At 38.4% G+C, this 19,405-nt stretch overlaps 1 protein-coding gene across 4 annotated transcripts in view; it reads right to left on the bottom strand.

Annotated features, from left to right (window-relative positions):
• DOCK8 (dedicator of cytokinesis 8) overlaps positions 1 to 19,405 on the bottom strand; it is a 73,512-nt gene that overhangs the window by 25,149 nt on the left and 28,958 nt on the right. For all 4 annotated transcript variants that reach the window (XM_032441260.1, XM_015848888.2, XM_032441261.1 and 1 more), the window contains 13 exons: positions 16,402 to 16,519; positions 15,165 to 15,235; positions 14,419 to 14,557; positions 12,791 to 12,892; positions 11,994 to 12,089; positions 10,798 to 11,032; positions 9,728 to 9,892; positions 9,069 to 9,244; positions 7,517 to 7,612; positions 6,160 to 6,255; positions 5,274 to 5,423; positions 2,905 to 3,018; positions 1,818 to 1,973 (listed from right to left, as the gene is read on the bottom strand). In XM_032441260.1, coding sequence (XP_032297151.1) covers positions 1,818 to 1,973; positions 2,905 to 3,018; positions 5,274 to 5,423; positions 6,160 to 6,255; positions 7,517 to 7,612; positions 9,069 to 9,244; positions 9,728 to 9,892; positions 10,798 to 11,032; positions 11,994 to 12,089; positions 12,791 to 12,892; positions 14,419 to 14,557; positions 15,165 to 15,235; positions 16,402 to 16,519 — 1,714 coding nt within the window. The remainder of the gene's footprint in view (positions 1 to 1,817; positions 1,974 to 2,904; positions 3,019 to 5,273; positions 5,424 to 6,159; positions 6,256 to 7,516; positions 7,613 to 9,068; positions 9,245 to 9,727; positions 9,893 to 10,797; positions 11,033 to 11,993; positions 12,090 to 12,790; positions 12,893 to 14,418; positions 14,558 to 15,164; positions 15,236 to 16,401; positions 16,520 to 19,405) is intronic.

Here is a 19,405-nt window from a genome sequence, read left to right as displayed (position 1 = left end):
CAGCCTTCAAATTGCTGTAACTTATGACTATGCCTGATATACAGCTAGTCCAGTAATGGAAAGTTGCTGCTGTACGCGTGTTGTGAACTTCTTAGCTTATCCAATCATAGGTGCCACAGGTCATCTGGAATGTTTTTGTACCTTCATCTGGTGAACATAACTCTCAGACTCTACTCCCCAGTGAAGCTACTGGGGTTTATAAGTCTGAAATTTCCTTTTAATTTATATTGTTCAATATTCTCTCAATATTCAATATTTATGTCAGTCAAGAAGGAATAGTCCCAAAAACCAAACACATGAAGTAGAAGTATACCACAGTGTGAAAGGTGTCTTCCGGCATATTGTTTCAAACGAAGCCCACATCTCTGAGCAGCCCTATATTTTATACTGACTTAGATTTATCTGCTCCAATTTAAAACTTGAGCAGAAGGCACTTTGTTCCTGAAAAGTAACAGTAAGGTGCATAGCATCCACTTAAGTGAATTTGGCTTCTCTCCATGAATTCCAAAAGATTTATTTGAAAGGCCACATTTCTTATTGAAAATAGAACATTAGCTGTATAGCACTCTTGCAGACAGATCAGAATTACTGCAAGGGTGGTCAGTGACTATATTAAATCATGTAAGGGCTTCAGAAGCCTTATTTATTTGCTTCAGTTGCACTTCACAGGTTACTCCTACACAAGTAGAGTTGGTGTTGCTTCAAGGAAGGAATGATCAAACCAGTGCTTGCCCAGCTCTGACCTCCTAGAACCAGCTGGAAGATTTCAGTCTCCCCACATACAATCAGAGGAGTTCTATTCCTAGCTCTTTGAAATCCAGTGTGAGAGTTAAGCTCTTCATATTGAATTGAAGAATTCAATATGAAAAATTGAATTGAAGAATTCAATTGAAAAATTATGAAAACTTGATTAAGGGACCTCCATGCTTTGCTTTCAAGACCAGGAAAAGTTCTAAGAAAATATTAATTACAATTATTACCTGTCAGAACCCTTGAGGTACGTAACGTAGCACATCTTAGCATACAACTAATTATTTGGCAATGACACTTGAAAAGGAAACTATGAATATGAGTTGCTCCATTGGAATTCAAATTTCATTTGAAATTCATGGTTCAAAACCCACAAATTTTGAATTCTTCAGAGAAAATATAGCCAAGTAATAGCATCAGCTGTGCCAATGGAGAGGAGAGGATTCCAAGAAAAGAACACTGATACCTGAAACGGAAATAGTGATAGTCCTGCTCTGAAGAATGCTATACTCAACAGAAATCCATCATTCAGGATATTGAAAATTCAATTGAGTTGAAAATTCAAATGAATTAGTTTTGTCACTAACTCATATAGTTGTAGCACTTTCATCTACTTGTGAACTTCAGTTAGAATGAAGATGCACAGAAAGTTTGCTGTTGTACTTCCACATGCCACAGTTCTCCAAAACACACACTGATACTGAAATATGTACTAGTGGCTGTGTATCCACAGCATGCCTGTAAATCAGCTCTGTACCTTAAGAGCAATGTTCTTTCTAGATTTTTTATGTTTGCATGAATAACTGTTTTTTTTTAATGTGTTTCTGGAAGGGTCTGCTGAAGCAGTTCCACAGACATATTTGTGCTACATTAAGCTTTAACTTGTGTGGGTTCACTTTTGCAGTACTAGTCCTTTAGTCTTTACCGTTTTGCCCCTTTTCTCCCTGATCACGTGGTGGCTCATTAACCCTTAACTCATTAAGTGGATGAATACAGTGCAACAGAAGTCTTTCTCTACATGCACTATTCAGGTGAAGACCACCCAATACTGGCTGATGGATGCTTACCTGTGAGGACAAAGAGGGTGAGGGGGATGCTGGAGTAGAGGCTGAGGTCATGAAGAAGAGGTTCAGATTCAGGTAGTGCTCATGGCTGCATAGAATTCTCAGGAACTCCAGCCTCATGGAAATCAGGGTGGAAAGAGAATTCAGCTTGTTTGAGAGCTAGAAAAACAAATGAACAAGTAAATGCCTTGTTTCTGGTACTTGCTATTTAAATTACCACGCAGTGAAATATCCTGTTTCCTGAAACTGAATCAGTAAATTTGAAAAATATAGCCAAGTATACCAGCATGCCTTAAAATGCTCCCAGGTTCCTTGTACCTAACTGCTTTCCATCCATTAGTTGCTCTTTGTTTGGCAGTGGTGGTGTCTTTTTTTTTCCTCTGTGGTTGACTTGCTGGCTTCCCAAGAAAGGATCAATACAATAAAATGATTTTGCACAACGCTGGGATTATAAACAAACAAAACTTCGCTGACTCTGTGGCAAATTCCCTGAAAGTCAGGTTAGTGAACACAGAACCAGGAGTGATCTCTCTTCATAACAACACTGATATTAACATTAATAGGGTTTTGCACGTAGGAGATGGTGGTAGACACCTTCAGTTCTCCTAGAAAGAAGGAAAGCTTTCCACCTTGAATACAACAATAATTTCATACTAGCTCCTTGCAAACATAATTAAATTTTTGGAGACTTGAAAAGTAATAAGACAAAGGTGGATCATTTTGATCAAGCACCCAAAATCTAAATACTATCTATAACAGCAGTATTTTGGTGAGAGTGCAAAACTCTTCAATCTGTGATCCAAAAGCTGCTGCTAAGAGATATAAAAAAGGAAGGAAAGTGGCTCTATGGATGCTCTGCAGCACTGTAAGGTACAGCATTTCTAAAAGAACCCTAACCCCCACTCAAATTATTTTTTGCAGACCACAAATCAAAAGAGGTGTAAAGTCTCTGCATATGCAGAAGGAAATAGGAAATTTACCTTAACCTTTAGCACAACTCAGAGGATCATGATGGATAAATGAATCAAAGAGAACAGAACACAAGACTGGCCATAAACCCAACACAATCCCAACCATGCATAATGCCTACCTGATTACAGTAATGTTTGATGAGATTAAACACAAATCCTCGATCCATTAAAGAAAGAAGATCATACAGGAAAAATGCCAGGCTGATGTTAATTTTTTCTGCTTGTTCACTTTCCTTAAAAATAAATAAATAAATAAATGGGGAGAGGGGTAAAATTGCACTCACAATTTATAAAACTCATGTAAAGGTGGAGGACTTTTTATCATCACTTAGACTGAAAAAAATAGTGTAGGGGACTGATTCCAGAACCACTGTAGAATAGAGAGGATAGGACTGCATCCAGTGACCAAGCTTATCTTTGCATATCTCTGTGCAGATAACAACTGAAATTGAATATGAGAATAAGAACTGAACTTCCTGTGGGCTCCAAACTTTTATATGCCCCTCCATTTATTTTTTAACTGAACTTCTAACACCACTGAAAATTTCTTTAGATGTTCAACATAAAATACTGTTTTCAGATATTAGAAAAAATCTGCCCTAGCTCTGTGGATGGAACACAAACTGTTTTGTTTGAAATTTCGTGTCTAAAACTGATAGGAAAAAATATCACTATGACAAATCTGTGTGTTTAACCATATGGCAACTAAACTCCTTTATATTTACAAATGGTCTGGTTACTAGAGACACACAAAGAACTCCAGGTATCCTCTAAATATAGCTATTTCAGACATACCAATTCAAATTATAACAGCTTGACAATATTATGTACTCGACCAAGAAGAATTTGTGGAGAGACCTGAGGGGTCTGCACACCCCTCACAGCCCTCAGGTGAGCTTACTCATGACTGACAAAGGAGATGATTGAGAAAAATGTTACTGATGTCTCTGGCAAGTGAGAGCAGGTGTGCAGCACCTCAGGGTGTTTATGACTTAATTTTTCATTTTTCAAACTTTTTGTTGCTATTGCCATTCAAGAAAATATATATACACATATAGAATATAGAATTCATATAGGATTTATGATCTAGAATTTACATAGCAAAGTGTTTTTCTACTGTGCTGAAAAAAACCCAGCCTTCCACCAGCTTACAGTGCAGTCTACAGTAAGCTAGGGATATTGCTGCAGAACCCCAGGACAATCTAATGTGCTCAACCATGTACCGAAACATACAGAATATTACACCGTGGATTTAAAACGTAGACAAGTGTCACATACTGCTGTTCTGTACAACTAATCAATGACCTTAATCCTGAAAACACTGCAGCAGAATTTTCACACATAGTTAGACTCTACCTACTCACTCTATCAAAACTGAATTGAACCAACAGCCCATTAAAACCTCTGCATTTCTCATGAAGAAAGCATAAAATATGGATCTGTTAGCGAAACCTACAGATCTGTTAAGACATTTTTAATGTAGCATATTTTTATCACACAGCATATTTACTGATGTGAAAATTTCTACGGAAATGTTTTCTGTGTGTGTGGATATCACAGAAGCACATCAAAGGATGAAGCTTCAGAAACAACTTTTGGGCTGACAATAATGGTGACTTTTGCCATTTCTTGCCCTCAGTTGTCTGGTTGTGGCCCTTTACGACTTTCAGTTCCCTGACAGAACAGCTAGTCACAGGTTGAGAACTGGAATAAGACCCATGCTGGTTGTCCAGTGATTGGGCAGGTCAGCTCTCCAGCCCAGCTACCCTGTGGCAAAACACACTGCCCTGCATGTACTGTGCCTCTGTCAGCCCCGGGGTATATATACTGCCTTTATTTTATGTTCTGGGGAACTGCACCAGGGACATCAGTTAACTGAACTGATGTTAAAATCTAAGTTACATTTCATAATCTTTTCAGCTTTATAATCAATCATGCCAATGGAACTTGTTAAAATACACCAGGAGAAAGAATTACATAGGATTTAGTGTTTTTCTCTTGTCTTTGTGTTTCATGTGGCCGGTGTGCCTTTAGAAAGATCTGGGGTTAGATATCTCATTGCTGGGGTTTGCAAGAAGAACACGGCCTTCATACTGCAGTCAGGGAAGTCAAATGTGGGGAAAAATGCTGAGCAGCAGGAATGAGTATAATAGGAAAGGGAGATTAAAGGAATATGCTACACATAGGTGCAGTCTGATGCCTTAGACAACCTGGCATAAGACAGCACAGCTACTGAAAGACAGAGTTCAGCCTTTCCTATTTCAGGGTAAGGGAATTCCCTCCCACACTCGCCTCACTCTAAACAAAAACGAACTCTGCTAGGAGGGCACAAGATTGTCCCTCGCAGTCACAGCTCTCACTTATAATCTCTGTGAGACTACAGCCTCAGTTTTAGTCTATTTCAAGTGATGTTCCTGAAAGTGCAATGAAATAAAAAAAAAACCTCAGTGTGATGTGGTATCCACAGTGCTTTTTTTCATGCTTTTACCTTCTGGGGTTTGACTAGAAGTGCAGCAATCTCAGAAGTAACCACGTTAACTATAGTGGTAATATCATCTTTGAAACGGTCAGAGAACCGGCTTCTTCGTACACTGTCTTGCTTCTCTATACTGTGGACATACTGAGCCATGCTTTTTACCTGCAAAGCAATGAAGAAAAAAGAGAAAAATATAACAAAGTGGAGATAAAACTCTTATTTAAGTTAGTCCATAGAACAAGATTTTCCACCTGTTTTTTCCTCAACATCATCACTCTCATCTTTCTCAGAGTCCCTTGATAACTCCCACCTTTATTGGCAAGGACATCAAAGAGCCTAGGGTTTGAACACAGGTAGTCCAGCTCATGTTCATGCTCAGTACTGTGGCTCAGATCACCCTCACCCTACCCCTGCTACTTGTAGCTTCTGCCTTTTGTGATAACAGTCAGGGAAGGACATTTCTGGAACTAATTCCTACTCTTTGGTCCCTTGTGTTGTATATATGCTTCCAGTGGAAACCAGTATGTCAACAAAATGCAGTGACATCAGTCACTTCAAGGCTCTGTGATACTGACCTTGGGTAGCCTTGCTACTGTACATATGTTATTAACAAAGGAAAAGAGACAGGAGCAGGTATTCACAGAAAAGGAGGGATGTCTGTCACCCAGACTTCCATGCAAACTGTGTACCACCGAGCATATAGTTGGTGTGGGATTTAACTGTCATAAGCTCTCAGCAAGGAATTGGGGTGCATACAAAGAATTCTTCAGTTGTGCTTCCATTATCTGGAATTTCTTATCACAGCTGGGGTTGGTTAGCTGAAGACATTATAGTCCAGCTAAATCTGTGCCTGCATTTCACTATCAATTTGTTACTAAACATCACTGATAAATCTTACCAGGAGCTCAAAGAAGAACCAGGCATACTTGAAGACAGCCTCTCTCACCATACCCGTGCTGACCACCATCTGTAGCGCCAGCTCCTCATGGAAATGCTAGGTAATAAACACAAAGTATTCAGAAATGGTCTTCCATCCAACTCATCTTTCAGTTTAAACCAACTTCCAACACTTACACCTTTAACAGCTCTCATAATGGAGAGCAAGCAGCTAGACAGGAACATCTGGACAGCCTTGCAGGAAAAAAGTGTATCTGACTAAAATGACAAATGAGGAATAGCACTATGGGTTTTAGGACTCATTCTGCTGTAGATCCAGAACCCGAGACACCTGAACTAAAAATGCCTTTGGTCTATCCTCAGAGTATTGCATGTGTGCCTGACAGTGAACAGTCACATGCTCCTGTCCCTCCTGAAAGAGCACAGAATATTATTTCTGTGGTGGGAAAGAAGAACACAACAAAAATCACAGCAGAGTTTACACAGAGGTGTGTAGATAGAGGCCATACTCTCTGTGATGTGCAACCATAAGACTCCTAGTCCCAGTAACCTAAACTTCGAGAAAATTCAAATCTGGACTAACTACATATCATAACATATATTCTCTGTTCCTGATACAAACAATAAAGATAGTGAAATCTCTAAGCCTATTTACATTTAATAGGAGACATAAACCTAGCCAAGATTCAGAACTGGTATAAACCCTTATGTTTTTTGGCCTAATTCAAATCAATAAACAGAAATAAGAAAGTGCCTCTCAACTGCAACACAGATTCTAGACTTCTCACTGTAGAGTTTCTACCTGGATTCTTCATCCAAAGCCACTCCTGCTGATCAGTGCCAAACACAAGATACAGCTCTGGAGGACTTAGTTATTTGCTACGATATGTTTTATGTTGTTAAAAAGCTGTTTGGGAATACAGACTCAGAATAAGGAGAACTTCTTGATTCTACATGCTACAAAAAGGGAAAAGTAAAATACTCCTTGTAGAAGAAAGAAATGGCAAATATATATGAATGCAATTTACTGCAACATGTAAAGGCAGGTATCCAGAAGGAAACAGCAGTGAAAAAACACAGAATTCATAATACCCTGAGAAAGAGAGCAAATGGAGGGTACAGGCAGGCTGCTACTTGTCTAAATCTGTCCCAGAAAAAGAATTTAAAGATTTCAGAGCAGAGTCAGAAATGTTTGGGCAATATTTACCCATAGATTTAAAATTCCATCACAAACTCTGTTCAATAAAACTGGTTGTTACTTTGTTGTCCCTCTCCTCATTTCATGCTAATTACAAGCATTGCTAGTGGAGGCTCCATGTTCTGTAAATCAGTCACTCTCACATTCTGTATTAGCCTACCTTTTTACCAGATGATCTTGGGTTTCCACAAACACCTGGCATGTCATTTGTTCCTTCAATGTAAAACGACATCCGACTGGAGTTGTGATCTGCAGGCTGGAGAGCAGCCAGGAGAAGCACACACACACACACACATACATTAACACATAGCCTCAGCTAATTAACAGATTAAAAATCAAATAAGTGTTTTCTTGGAAGGTAAATACAGATGTTCACCCAAACCTGTTTTAGATGTCTTTCTCTCCCCTCCTCCCCATCCCCGTTTCCTTCCCCAGAAAAGGCCAGAGACCACCTGAATTTGGTAGATGCGAGAGACCGCAAATGCCAACGCTGCCATCATGTGCCCGATTTTAGCACCACAGCCGTGTCTTGGAAACTAAAATTCACCCTCTCAAGGTAACTGTCATTAGAGTTTACTTGGTAGTTCTGCATCCTAAATTACCTACTATCTGTGATTATTCATTTCATTAAGAGTAATGCCAGTTAAAAGGCAGTGAGTCAGCAGTTGCCTAAGCATTATGAACTTTTAATTTATCAGTGTGATAAAGCTGTGATACCAAATGTTTTCATCGTGTATTAATTTAAAACAAAGAAACAAATCCACCCTGAGATTTTTTCTTTTTTCTTTTTTCTTTTTTTTCCTTTTTCTTTTTTTAAGGACACAGTACATCAGAATGAAATTCATAAAGGTAGATCAAATCTCCATTATTAAAATTGCTGTGGGTGAATATATATACAAACAAATCAAACAGACCAGCAAATTCTGTGCACTTTACTAGTTCTTCTTTAGTTTAGGAAATTAAACCATATGATTATTCAGTGGGGAAAAAAAATACACACAAAACTAAAATGTTTCTGAAGTGCTTGAGAAGTTTGTGTTTCACTTCATGGCTGAGTTTACTGTCTAGAAAGACTCTTATACAAAACCTATACATGTTCTGTACTGTAGACATTGTCAAATCACAGGACTGCCATTATATATGCTGCCTAATTGCTATTTTTCAAAACTGGAAGTTTTTTACCACTAAGCAGGCCCTGTGAATAAAAAATAGCAATAAAAAGAAATAGAAGGAACCGGAATAAATTATCAGTGTATTTTAGGAAATCAATTTCCCTCCCAAGGGCTCTTTATCCCTTTCAGAAAGCAAGCAAGCCTGTTCTCAGTGTAGACTGGCAGTCTTTTCTGACACTAACTCTGCTCTGCTGTTAGATCAGCTCCCCCTGAATGCTCTAGGAAATAATGTAAAAAGAACCTAAATCTCAAGGGTGAACAGAAGAGTGGGGCACCTTGAATAAGTAAGTCCATCCATGTAGTGCCTAATCCTCAGACTCAGTCAGAGTTGTTACCTCTTACTTTCTTACTGAAAAGTACATCAGAATTTAGCAAAGAGAATGTAACATGTACTGCCAAATTAGACAAACAGTGAATGTTTCTGGTGATACATATAGTGTGTTCACAAGAAGCAAGTCCAGCCTTCAAAGAAAAAAACCTAGATTCCTAGACCTGGTTTTGGCTCATACACTTCTCAGATACTTGACTTCTTTCTCTTACCTTAGACGACATGATGTTTTTGACCTCTTCATCAGCAGCTGTCTGTGTAACCGTGATGTCAGGATTGCTGCAGCTTATCACTCGGCTCTGCAGGAGTTTACTCCCGACAGACACTGCAGAAGTGCGCCCAAATGTGTAATAACGAGACTCCGTCAGAGTGGCACTGCCCCCTGCACCTGACCATGGGGAGATGTTTGAACTGAGACTGAAGGACATAGTAACATGAGACAAACATGACATTTGAGCCAGCTCAGTGCTGCACAGCATCAGTAGTAGGAAAAGCACAGAGCTTACAAAAATCTCATCACCAACTGCTCTGTTAAATTATATAGGCACTGAATAACAAGGTACAGGTGTTTTGGGATTCTACAGCACATAAACTGACAGTGCATGCAGTAGTGAAAGCCTGAGGGCTTTCTGAGCAGTAGTACTGCTGCAGTAGCTCTTTCTTCCCTTTATCAACTCTTCTCAACCTGCTGTAGATTAAGACAAGATTCATGAGCCAAAGCAGTGCTATGTTTGAAAGTTATGCAGTCTGGGTACAAGAAGTTCTGATTTGCTGTTTTGAAGGCTACTTGTCTATGTCTCAAAAGCACGACGATAAGTAGTGTGTATCGAGATAAAAGATTTTTTTTTTGCAATTACTGCACTGGTATTACCTAGTTTTGGCACTTCTTTTTGAGGGTCTGGCAGGCGAAATACATAGTAGACATATGATGCCAGGAGGCAGTTCCTCCCATGCTGATCTTTGCTCAGGTTTTTGCTGTTGTGGAGACTGTTCACTATTGCAACCACAGATTCAAAAGCGAACTGAGAGAAGTTGGCTGTGAAACAAAAGGCAAAAATTAGTCTCAGCCCTGAAGGGAATAACATAATTATATCATGGCATTCCTTATAATCATAACTAATTTGTAAGCGCTTTAAATCACTCCTTAACAGATTAACAGCTGCTGACAGCAACAGCTACAGTGGGCCAGATACGAAGTCTACCTAAACCAATAACCTATCTTCAGCAGGCTCACTTTCAACCCAGTCACTACTACTTCACCACATGGTGCTATGTAAAAGCAGACCCCAACCATTCATGACAATTTCTAGTAGTCTTCAGGTACTTCCTAAAAAATATTTGCTTGAAGGACAATAATGTTGATTCTTCTCCAGCTGACAGAACTATACAAGATACCAGTCTCTTGTTCTAATATTTTAGTGGATGACAAATACTGGCTACCAAAATTAATTAGGAAATCAGCTGCACCGCTGTCTTCAAGTATGCCTTCCTTCCACATTTAACATAGGTAACGGGCAGCTGGCAGCTTCAGTAACAGAAAAACATGGCTGTGCATGACAACATCCTGTTTTTGTTTCCACCCAATTCTGACTAAAGATATTTGGGAGGATGTAGTACAATCATCGATATCAGCCGTTGAACAGTTATTTAAATTGTTTTCCCCACAAAGCAGTTAAACCACCATCCTGCTTATTACTTATATCTCCAGATAAGTAACTATTAAGATCTAAAGGGACTCTCAGAGTTTATTTGTGCAGGGAAGAGGAGGACAAACAGTTTCATCAGATCTGATTAAACTGTGCAGTGAAACTGTGTCCAGAGAAGCCCAGCTACTTCTGGACTACCCAAAGAGTAAATGTGACCCTGGACATTTGGCAAACTTCTCCATATCTCTAGTTTGCTTGCAGAAGTAAGGAAAATAAGTAAAGGACCATTAAATACCTGTCTGGCCAGCTATGACCATAGGCTGTACGGCCAGTTGGAAAAGTTTATCTAGAACCAGATGTAAAAATAAAACAAGAGGTTCAAGTCGTGAAGAATTCAAACAGATAATGCTGAGTTTCAGTTCATGTTCCAGTGTAGCCTCAGTGATCTTCTGGTCCATTAGGCGAATGGGGAAGGTCACTTGACTTTCCAAAGAATGGCACAGAGTGAAGAACTTCTCCAAGTGATTGTCCTGCAAACAGGGTGCACTCACAGTTAACAAAACTGATACAATTCAGACTGCTACTTGATAAGCAAAGCTTGATTCCCATCTGATGGAGAGAGAAAATACTTATACGCTCCTGGCTTACAGAGGCAGATAGCTCTGAAGACCAATTTCTAAGTCAACTGTCAAAATGTTTTGTTTGCTCCTTTTCAGCTGGCTCAGATTCAGACTGTGGTTAAATCAGATTAAAAGCAGAAAAGCTGAAGTCTGCAGTAAATTATACTGCTTATTCTTTGATAGAACTCTGAGGTCTAGAACTCACATCAGAGGTCTACAGTCTTTTAATTATTATACTCATTAAGGTCTTTTCCAACCTGAGGAATTCTGTGATACTGTAGTGTCTCTGCCACCTGCATCTAAGAGTCTCACTTCCAGCTACATACTAGGGATGGTCTTGCTTCAGTCACAGGATTTCCATTTGATTGCATGTAGCTATCAGAGTTAACCAGAACAAGATGATGAAAGAGACATTATGAAATACCAGGAACAAAATAAAGCTGTTTGCTTCAGACCCCAATAAAAATGGGAATTGAGATATCAGAATCTTAGATCCCAAAGTTCTCTTTCAGCATTAAGTTAGCATCCCTACATCATTTGGCATGGATGGCTGGGCTGCCATCTGTGTGGAGTGTCTTGGCAGTCTAGCCAGCCCTCGAGGGAGGGGAGATGCAGTGCTTCCCTTCAGTTGTTACATACTTGTTTGAAAACTAGCTGCTTAGAGTGCTTATTCGTGAACTCATATCAGTGGATTTTATTCACTGAAAATAATCAGGTTCTTTCCACAGCTGTAAGACAGTAGGAACTTTTCATTTGTTTTCAAACCTGTGAGGGCTTAAACATCTCCAGTTCATAAACCTCCTCAGTCAGAATGGGCAAATGAATATTCTGTGAAATGAAACTACAGTTGTGTGTGGCTTTGATGCATTACCTGGGTGTGAACAGATGAAACAGCCTGCACTTCAATATTGAAAACACCTTTGTGTCCTTCAACCCATTTGATAGGTGGTGTCTGTGCTGGAACTTTCTGTAATAAAAAAGAATTACGGGAATCACTGTCTTTTAATGATCCAACATAAAGCCTGCTTAAATGGGTTTCTAAGATCATAATGCTATTCACTTTAGGTTATCTAACTAAGTGCAGCACAAAGGACCATCACCAGGTGTCAAAAATTTTATTCTCATAGGCCAGATGAAGAGAATTTCATTCCTTAAAGAGGGAAATTTGGAGTACTTCATCTGGATGCCTAGAATAGACAGTGTGAATTTGCATCTTCCGTGATTAGAAGTTCACAGCTAATGCATGCCAAAGGCACTCCTTAGTGACATGGTACAGTTTAAAGACAGAGGCAGTTTTCTACTCGCCGTATTAGCTCAGAGGTCTAGTAGCAGCAGCTGAATCTATGTAACCTCCCTTCCCACACTGCCACAAAAAATGAGCAAATCATCTTGTGAAAGAAAGCAAATTATGAGTCTGACAATTTCTAAACAAATGTATCATTGGTTAGACAATTTACAAGGATTACTGAATTAATAACTTTAAAAAACACAATTTAACAATACATAATAACACCAGTGAAAGAAACAATGACATTTTTCTGTAGAGTTTTATCCTTTTAAATACAGAAACGGGAAACAGTCCAAAAACAGATAGCTATGTTGGATTGTAAAATACTCATGATGTTCTACATTGCAAAAACATTGTCTTTTCATAATTTTCTTTGTTACCTCAGGAGAATGAATTGAATAGTTGAACGGCAGCTTATCCAGTGCAACAGGAAGACAATAATGTCCTGTTTGAAGACGATCATTTAACAGAATTGGCAGCCACTGAAACAGATGAAGAGAAAATGCAGCAATATTCATGACTATATATGATTAGAGCTATTTATCTAATCTGTTATGTATAGCCAACAGAACAAGAAATGAGATATTGACCTGAGTTTCTCTGCTCCAATCCATTAAACAGTAATTTCTTTGCATTTTAAATTCACTGATAGCTACTGTAGAAAAATGTTCAAGACTGCTTTACAAACAAACCCTTTTGAAAACAGAGAGCTTTTCATGTGTGACATATGTTTTTCTAATAAATCCTATCAGAAGGACTTAATAGGTTCCATGCTTTTATTTGAAAAATAACTAAATCTGAATAGATTGATCTTTTTTTTTTTATCCCACCCCTGGATGTGTTCATGGCCAGGCTGGATGGGGCCCTGAGAAGCCTGATCTGGGGCTGGCAACTTGGCTCACAGCAGGAGGCTGTAACTGGGTGATCTTTAAGATCCCTTCCAACCCAAGTGATTCTGAAGTTTTGAGAAGTAAATCAACAGAGTTCAAGTTTTGCTATCGACAAATTGAACATTTTGGACACTGCTACCCTGAGAATTAAGGCCATGACCCATCAGAACTCTGTAATGACATCTGGACATACTTTTTGCTCTTGTTTAAATCTGAAAGAGGCTGTGGAGTAACACAGGGCAAAAACATATCATGTTTAAGAGAGTAAGCATTTGTGGCATCTATCCATAAAAGAATGCCTGCTTGAGAGGATAAATGGTACTGGAATCAAGAGCATACAAACCTCATAGCAGGAACAGACAGATAGCATTTGTATGGCTCCGTGGTTCAACAGCACTAGAACTTTTTCACATCTGAAGTATTGTTATCACGTACGCTTTCTTCTTATTCTAAAATCTCTCCAGTTCAAAATATTTAAAGAAAAATGACAATATGCTACAATATGTGTTTCTTAAGCTGAAACATACTGGTTTCAACATGAAGATAAGTGAACTTAAGATAATTGAGTTCTAGTGTCTTGATATTTTTGTGGCTTTTGATTTTAACAAGGGTAAAGGACAGTTTTTATGTAAACAATATGCCATATAAAACAATTCAAAATAGTATGTTAAATGTTACATCATGTGTGAACATGTTAGATAACAGTAAATAACAGTTAATTGCCTTTTTTCTTTTCAGAATTTAACAATTAAGAGCTGTACAATAAAGCATCGCTGTTGCAAGTATGTAGGTATATACTTAATTACTGTGCTTTCGGTGAATTCACCAACTTCAAATATGCTTACCAATGTAAAGTTAAAAAGATAGGATGTAACAGCACAAACTGCATATGAATGTATTATGCCTGTACATTTAGCAGGTGCATGAACATGCCCTGCAGTATCTTTGAATTGATACTATAGCCTTTTACTTGTTATGATATATTACCATAACCAGAAAGGGAATGTGTGGCAAAATCCTTGATAAGCAGAGAACTATCTGCATGGGATACATACCCAGACATCTAGCTTCTCTTCTGCCCTCCATGTCCCATACATACACACATTTATATCACTTACTGAATACCCAACGACAGTTTCCACAGATGCTCCTTGCTTTGGCTGGCAGCTGATATGATAGAAAGTGAACAATAGATGGTGTTTCTCTGTGAGTTTTGCTGGCAGTTTAATTTTTACTTCTTCATAAAAGTCAGGAGACCTGTTTAAAAAAATGCCATGCAAATTTCAGAGCAGAAGGCATATTTGTCAGCAGGCTCCCAGATGCTATGGTTATAAGAAATGTATAGATCCTAAAAACAGCCTTGAGATAAGTCATGCAGGTGAAGTATGTACATCTGTGGACACATATCTACAGTTCTGAATCAGGAAAAGTTTGATGCAAAGTGTACTTTGCCAGAATACTTCAGTATCATCCACCTCCTCAATTTTAAAACCATTCAATTTTAATTTGTGGTTTCAGCATAGTTACTGTATAAAACCTAAAGTTTGAGTTCGTATTCATAGGAGAGAGCCCCTTCAGTTCTTTTGGATCCATGAATAATCAAGGCGAATGCTTTTACAAAGCTGCTGCTTCCTGCTCCTGTTCCTTCATCTTCAGGCAGATAAGTACTCTTGACAAGTATTTAAAGAAAAGCATTTTCTTATGCAAATGCAAGTAGTAATCAAAATTAGGTACTGACAAATACTCATAAAATGTAGAAGTTTAAAATAGCTTATTACCATCATACTTTGAGTAACTAATATTGGCTGAGAATTACGTAACGAGGTCATGCTTAATACATCTCAAGAATAACAACAACGCTTACTTGTTATGATATGTGACAGCTGTATATATCTCTTGCACAAATTCTGGACCTGAGGATTTTCCAAAAATTACCTGCATTAAAAAATGAAAGTGAATACAGTCAGATCTAAAACATTTAACTGTTTTCATTCTGTGTCAGTTTTAAGACAGCATTATAAAGGCGGATAATGATCCTTCAATTTGATGTTAGAATGTTGATACAGAAGTGTTATTAGCACGCATCTTCCTCACACAACACACAACACAAAACATCACAAAGATGGATCAGAGGCATCTTACTTTACATTCATCAGTAACTCAAAAGTTAGAAACTGCAGGAATGCAGTTGCAACAAGCCTCCTGTGGATTATCATATTGCTTTTAATCACATGTTAAATGATGAATTAATTTTTTTTGAGAAGTTCGTTTTTCAGTTCTATCCTGCTTATGTAGGGTGAGACTCACCCCACCTCACCTTAGAGATCCACAGCTCCTTTACATTCAGCAGTATTTGAGTCACTTTAGCCTCCATGAAAAGGTGCTGGAATGCTGTAACTTTAAAGGGTCTCAGATTGATGAACTGAGACTAGGGAACCTGCACAGCAGAAGCCTGTATGTACTGAGGTGAAACTCATAGTACACAGTGATGCCAGATAAACTGACTTTACCCCAAGCATTCATCAAAACCTAACAGAGAGATGCGCACAATTTAAAAAAACAACAACAAAAAAACAGCCATGTAGCTATACATAAAACTTAAGTGTTATATTCACATGGCACAGCATCAGCAGTGAAAGAAAATAAGGCCTAGGAAAAGATTGTGCTGATGCTCTGATTTCGGTTCCAGCGTGCATCTGGAGTAAGGAACATGACACTGTAAAGTGTGCACTGTACAGCGTCAGCACACTCAAAAAGGTTGACCAGTCCTCGAGACAACAAATTCTTGGGGTAAAGTTCTTCAAAGTAGTATTTAAACTCATTTTTAACACAACTAAAATCACAGAAGGTGGTATCTCAATCTCATTCTCAAAAATCCAGTGACATACTCTGAAAATTTCCACCAAAACACAAGCTGAAGTCAGTGCCTACAGGGCTAGTGCTATGGGGCTGATGCCTACAGGCTTTCACAAGCTTTCTGATGTCAGCTCTCTTAAGGTCCCACTTTGACAGTGTGGAGTAAATAGTAAGTTGTCTCTTCAAGAGGTTCCTCAGGACTGCACCTGAGTAACAGCTTCCTACATATGCTCAGTGTTTATTACCGGCATTGCACAGGATGGGTCTTCACCACACATAAACTGGATCTTGATGGTAATGTTTCTTGCAGAAGCTGGTCGGTTAGCAAAATTCAGCCTCTGGGGGTAGACAAAGAGGAGATTTCTGGAAGAAAGAGAAATAGGAAAAAGCAGCTAAGTAGTAAGCCTTTCAAAATGAAGTGCACAAATTAGCATTTTGCTGATTTCTGTCCCTGTTCTTCTGTATCATCCAGAGAGTTAAAGATGGAAAACTCTTTTACCCAAGTTCTCAAGGAAAATGCAAGTTCTTCTTGTGACATAAAACATCCTGTGTTGAGGGTTTCTCATATGGTAAATGCATTTGAGAAGGCTGTCTTCCTAGCTCCCACTTTTTCAGGCGTATGTAAAACGAAATAATATCTTTGCTTGGTGTAATGAAAAGCAGAAGCCTCTCAAGAAAGCAGCTCCTTTCTCAGCTATGAAGAATCAGGTTTTGAAAGCAGAGGTGACAAAAACAAGGAAACCAGGAAATGAACCCACCAACATACAGTCCTAGGTTATAGCTTGCTTTTCTAGATTATGTAAATTGAAAAGCAGTGTTGATGATTAAATGGAAACAAGTAAATTTTAACCTGTAACTCTAGAAGCTAACTAGAAATGAGTTTCTGAACTAATTTTTTTAGTAATTCTTTTAAATACATCATATGTTGCCATTTACTAGATATTTAGTAGCTTCTATACATGGGTAAACAACTAAACTGAAAAAGAACCTATAATTTTTGTGGGGCACAAATGGTCTTCTAATTTCAAGGCTCATTCCAATAGAACAATGCAAATGTAAATACAGGTTTTTTTCTATGTTGAAGACTGTGGCAGGTCTGAGATTTCAGCTAAACACAGCCTGTGCACCTTCTGGAATCATGATTAAGTCTGTTTAAGTGCCTATTGTTATCCTTTTGTTCTACACAGTACTCTTGCCTGCCACACTAATGTACTTTCTTCCCTAACCTTCTTAAATGCACTTTCAGCTCTACCAAATTCTCTCCAAGAAAATATTAGGAAAAACTAAGTGAAGGTGAGAAATATATTGGTAACCTCCACTGAATTATGTTAGGGGGGATGACATATTAAATGAAGGATATTATCAATATTACATCTGTCAGAGATGAAGAAATACACATAGGGGACGCTGCATAATCCAGCCATTGCTTCATTAATCTGCAGCCCAGCAAGAGACGTCACAAATCCCCGTAATGTCCCTAAGCACTGATTTTTACATTTACATGTGACTTTGGATGAAAAATATGCAAACATCACAGCGAGCTCCTTGCTGACTACACAACCAAAGAAGCATTATTCCAGTGAGCACCGTACAGAAGAGGTAAAGCTTGTGCCATTTATGCTCAAGCAGTTTTAGGGACCTTGCTTACATGCACATTAAACCCATCAGAGCTGAGGAAGAACAGAAGTAAACCCTGACTCTGAGTATCAGGCAGTGATGAAAGTGATGAACAACTCTAAAAGCAGGAAGCTGGGGAGATGATCAAAAGAGGTTTCTTCACACTGCCATAGGGACAGGCATACACAGCAGATCTTTTGGTGACTAGTATGCTTCTTCCTGACATCACCGGTTCCCTCTGACAGCCTGAGAGCCTGAACACTTCCATGCAGCAGTTAGCATGACCCTCAGGATGTGCTAAGCCCCAGGAGGCCACATGTTCCCCTTAAGGCTCAGTGCTGAGTGGAAGTCTACAAACAACATGCCACAGCAGCTGCTGTCTGTGATTAATGCTGGTGTGACTGAATTTCTCCTCTTATTCCCTCTACAGAAAGTACCTCCAGATGCAGGCAGATGTTTTCACAAGAAGCAAAAAAGCTATTCAGGAATCAATATGGGTCTACAAAAGCCACGACAGAATACCCAACACCAAGCCAGCATAAGAGTTCCACACAGTAACAGGATTCTGAGGGGAAGCACTAATTCAGTCTGCTTCTCTGGATCTGAGGCTGACCCAGCACAGGGACTGTGAGGTAAAAGGCTATTTTAATTTGTCCATTATTGTTGACATGAAAAAACAGATATTCTACAAAGTTTGTAGTCAGAGCATTAAAATTTTACAGGTAAACTGAGTGGTAGGTCGGCTCATAAAATCAGATTCCTGTTCAAATCACATTAAATTACTACAGAAAATTAGTTCTTTCTAAATTTAAATGTTGTAAAGAGCTTAGAGTCAAATCAGACTAAAATCTTAACAGCATTCTCTCTGAATTGACGTTCAATCTATGTACATAATTGAAAAGCCTCATCGTTACTTCATACATCAAATGTTACAAAAAAGTAGTCAACCACATAATGTATTTGAAAACCAAAACCACAGACAAATAACTGAGATGTTACGAATCATAAAAAGAACGCACAAAATAATCTATCTCCCATCATAATAATTTTCTGCTGAATAAATGTAGAAAACCTTTTGACCCACAAAAGCCTACTTCACATTATCTTTTTCAGAAGTTAAAACACAAAACTTCTCCAATATTAAATTCAAGAGGACTAGACCCCCTTCTGATGACTTCTGCAGCCTTTTGCCATACTAACCCACTGTGAAGCAATACCCTCACTTCCTTAATTCTTAATTAATTAATAAATCCTGAGTTGAAATATTGTTAAAGGACATAAATGAGTACATATTCATCAGATATTGACTATTGCAATGTTAAGCATAAAAGAGAAAGAAGGAAACAAACAAAGAAGAAAAGTAAATGAGTTTTTTGCATCTCTTTTAAACATCCAGGCAACAAACTGAAAGTAGATGTTTCATTAGTATTTGTCTAGGCATGTGCAGAGCTACTATTATGCCAACAAGATCTTACCAAACTGTATTTTTAAAAGTTTTCAGTGTTCTGTTATTCAAATACATTTACATATATAAATAATAGAATCACAGAATCACAGAATCACAAGGTTGGAAAGGACCTATAAGATCATCTAGTCCAACCGTCCATCTCATCTACATTCAAAGTAACATTT

The sequence above is a fragment of the Coturnix japonica genome, chromosome Z (assembly GCF_001577835.2).
Source record: "Coturnix japonica isolate 7356 chromosome Z, Coturnix japonica 2.1, whole genome shotgun sequence".
Taxonomy (NCBI): Eukaryota; Metazoa; Chordata; class Aves; order Galliformes; family Phasianidae; genus Coturnix; species Coturnix japonica.
The sequence above is the reverse complement of the archived record's forward strand: the minus strand, read 5'-3'. Positions and strand labels throughout refer to the sequence as shown.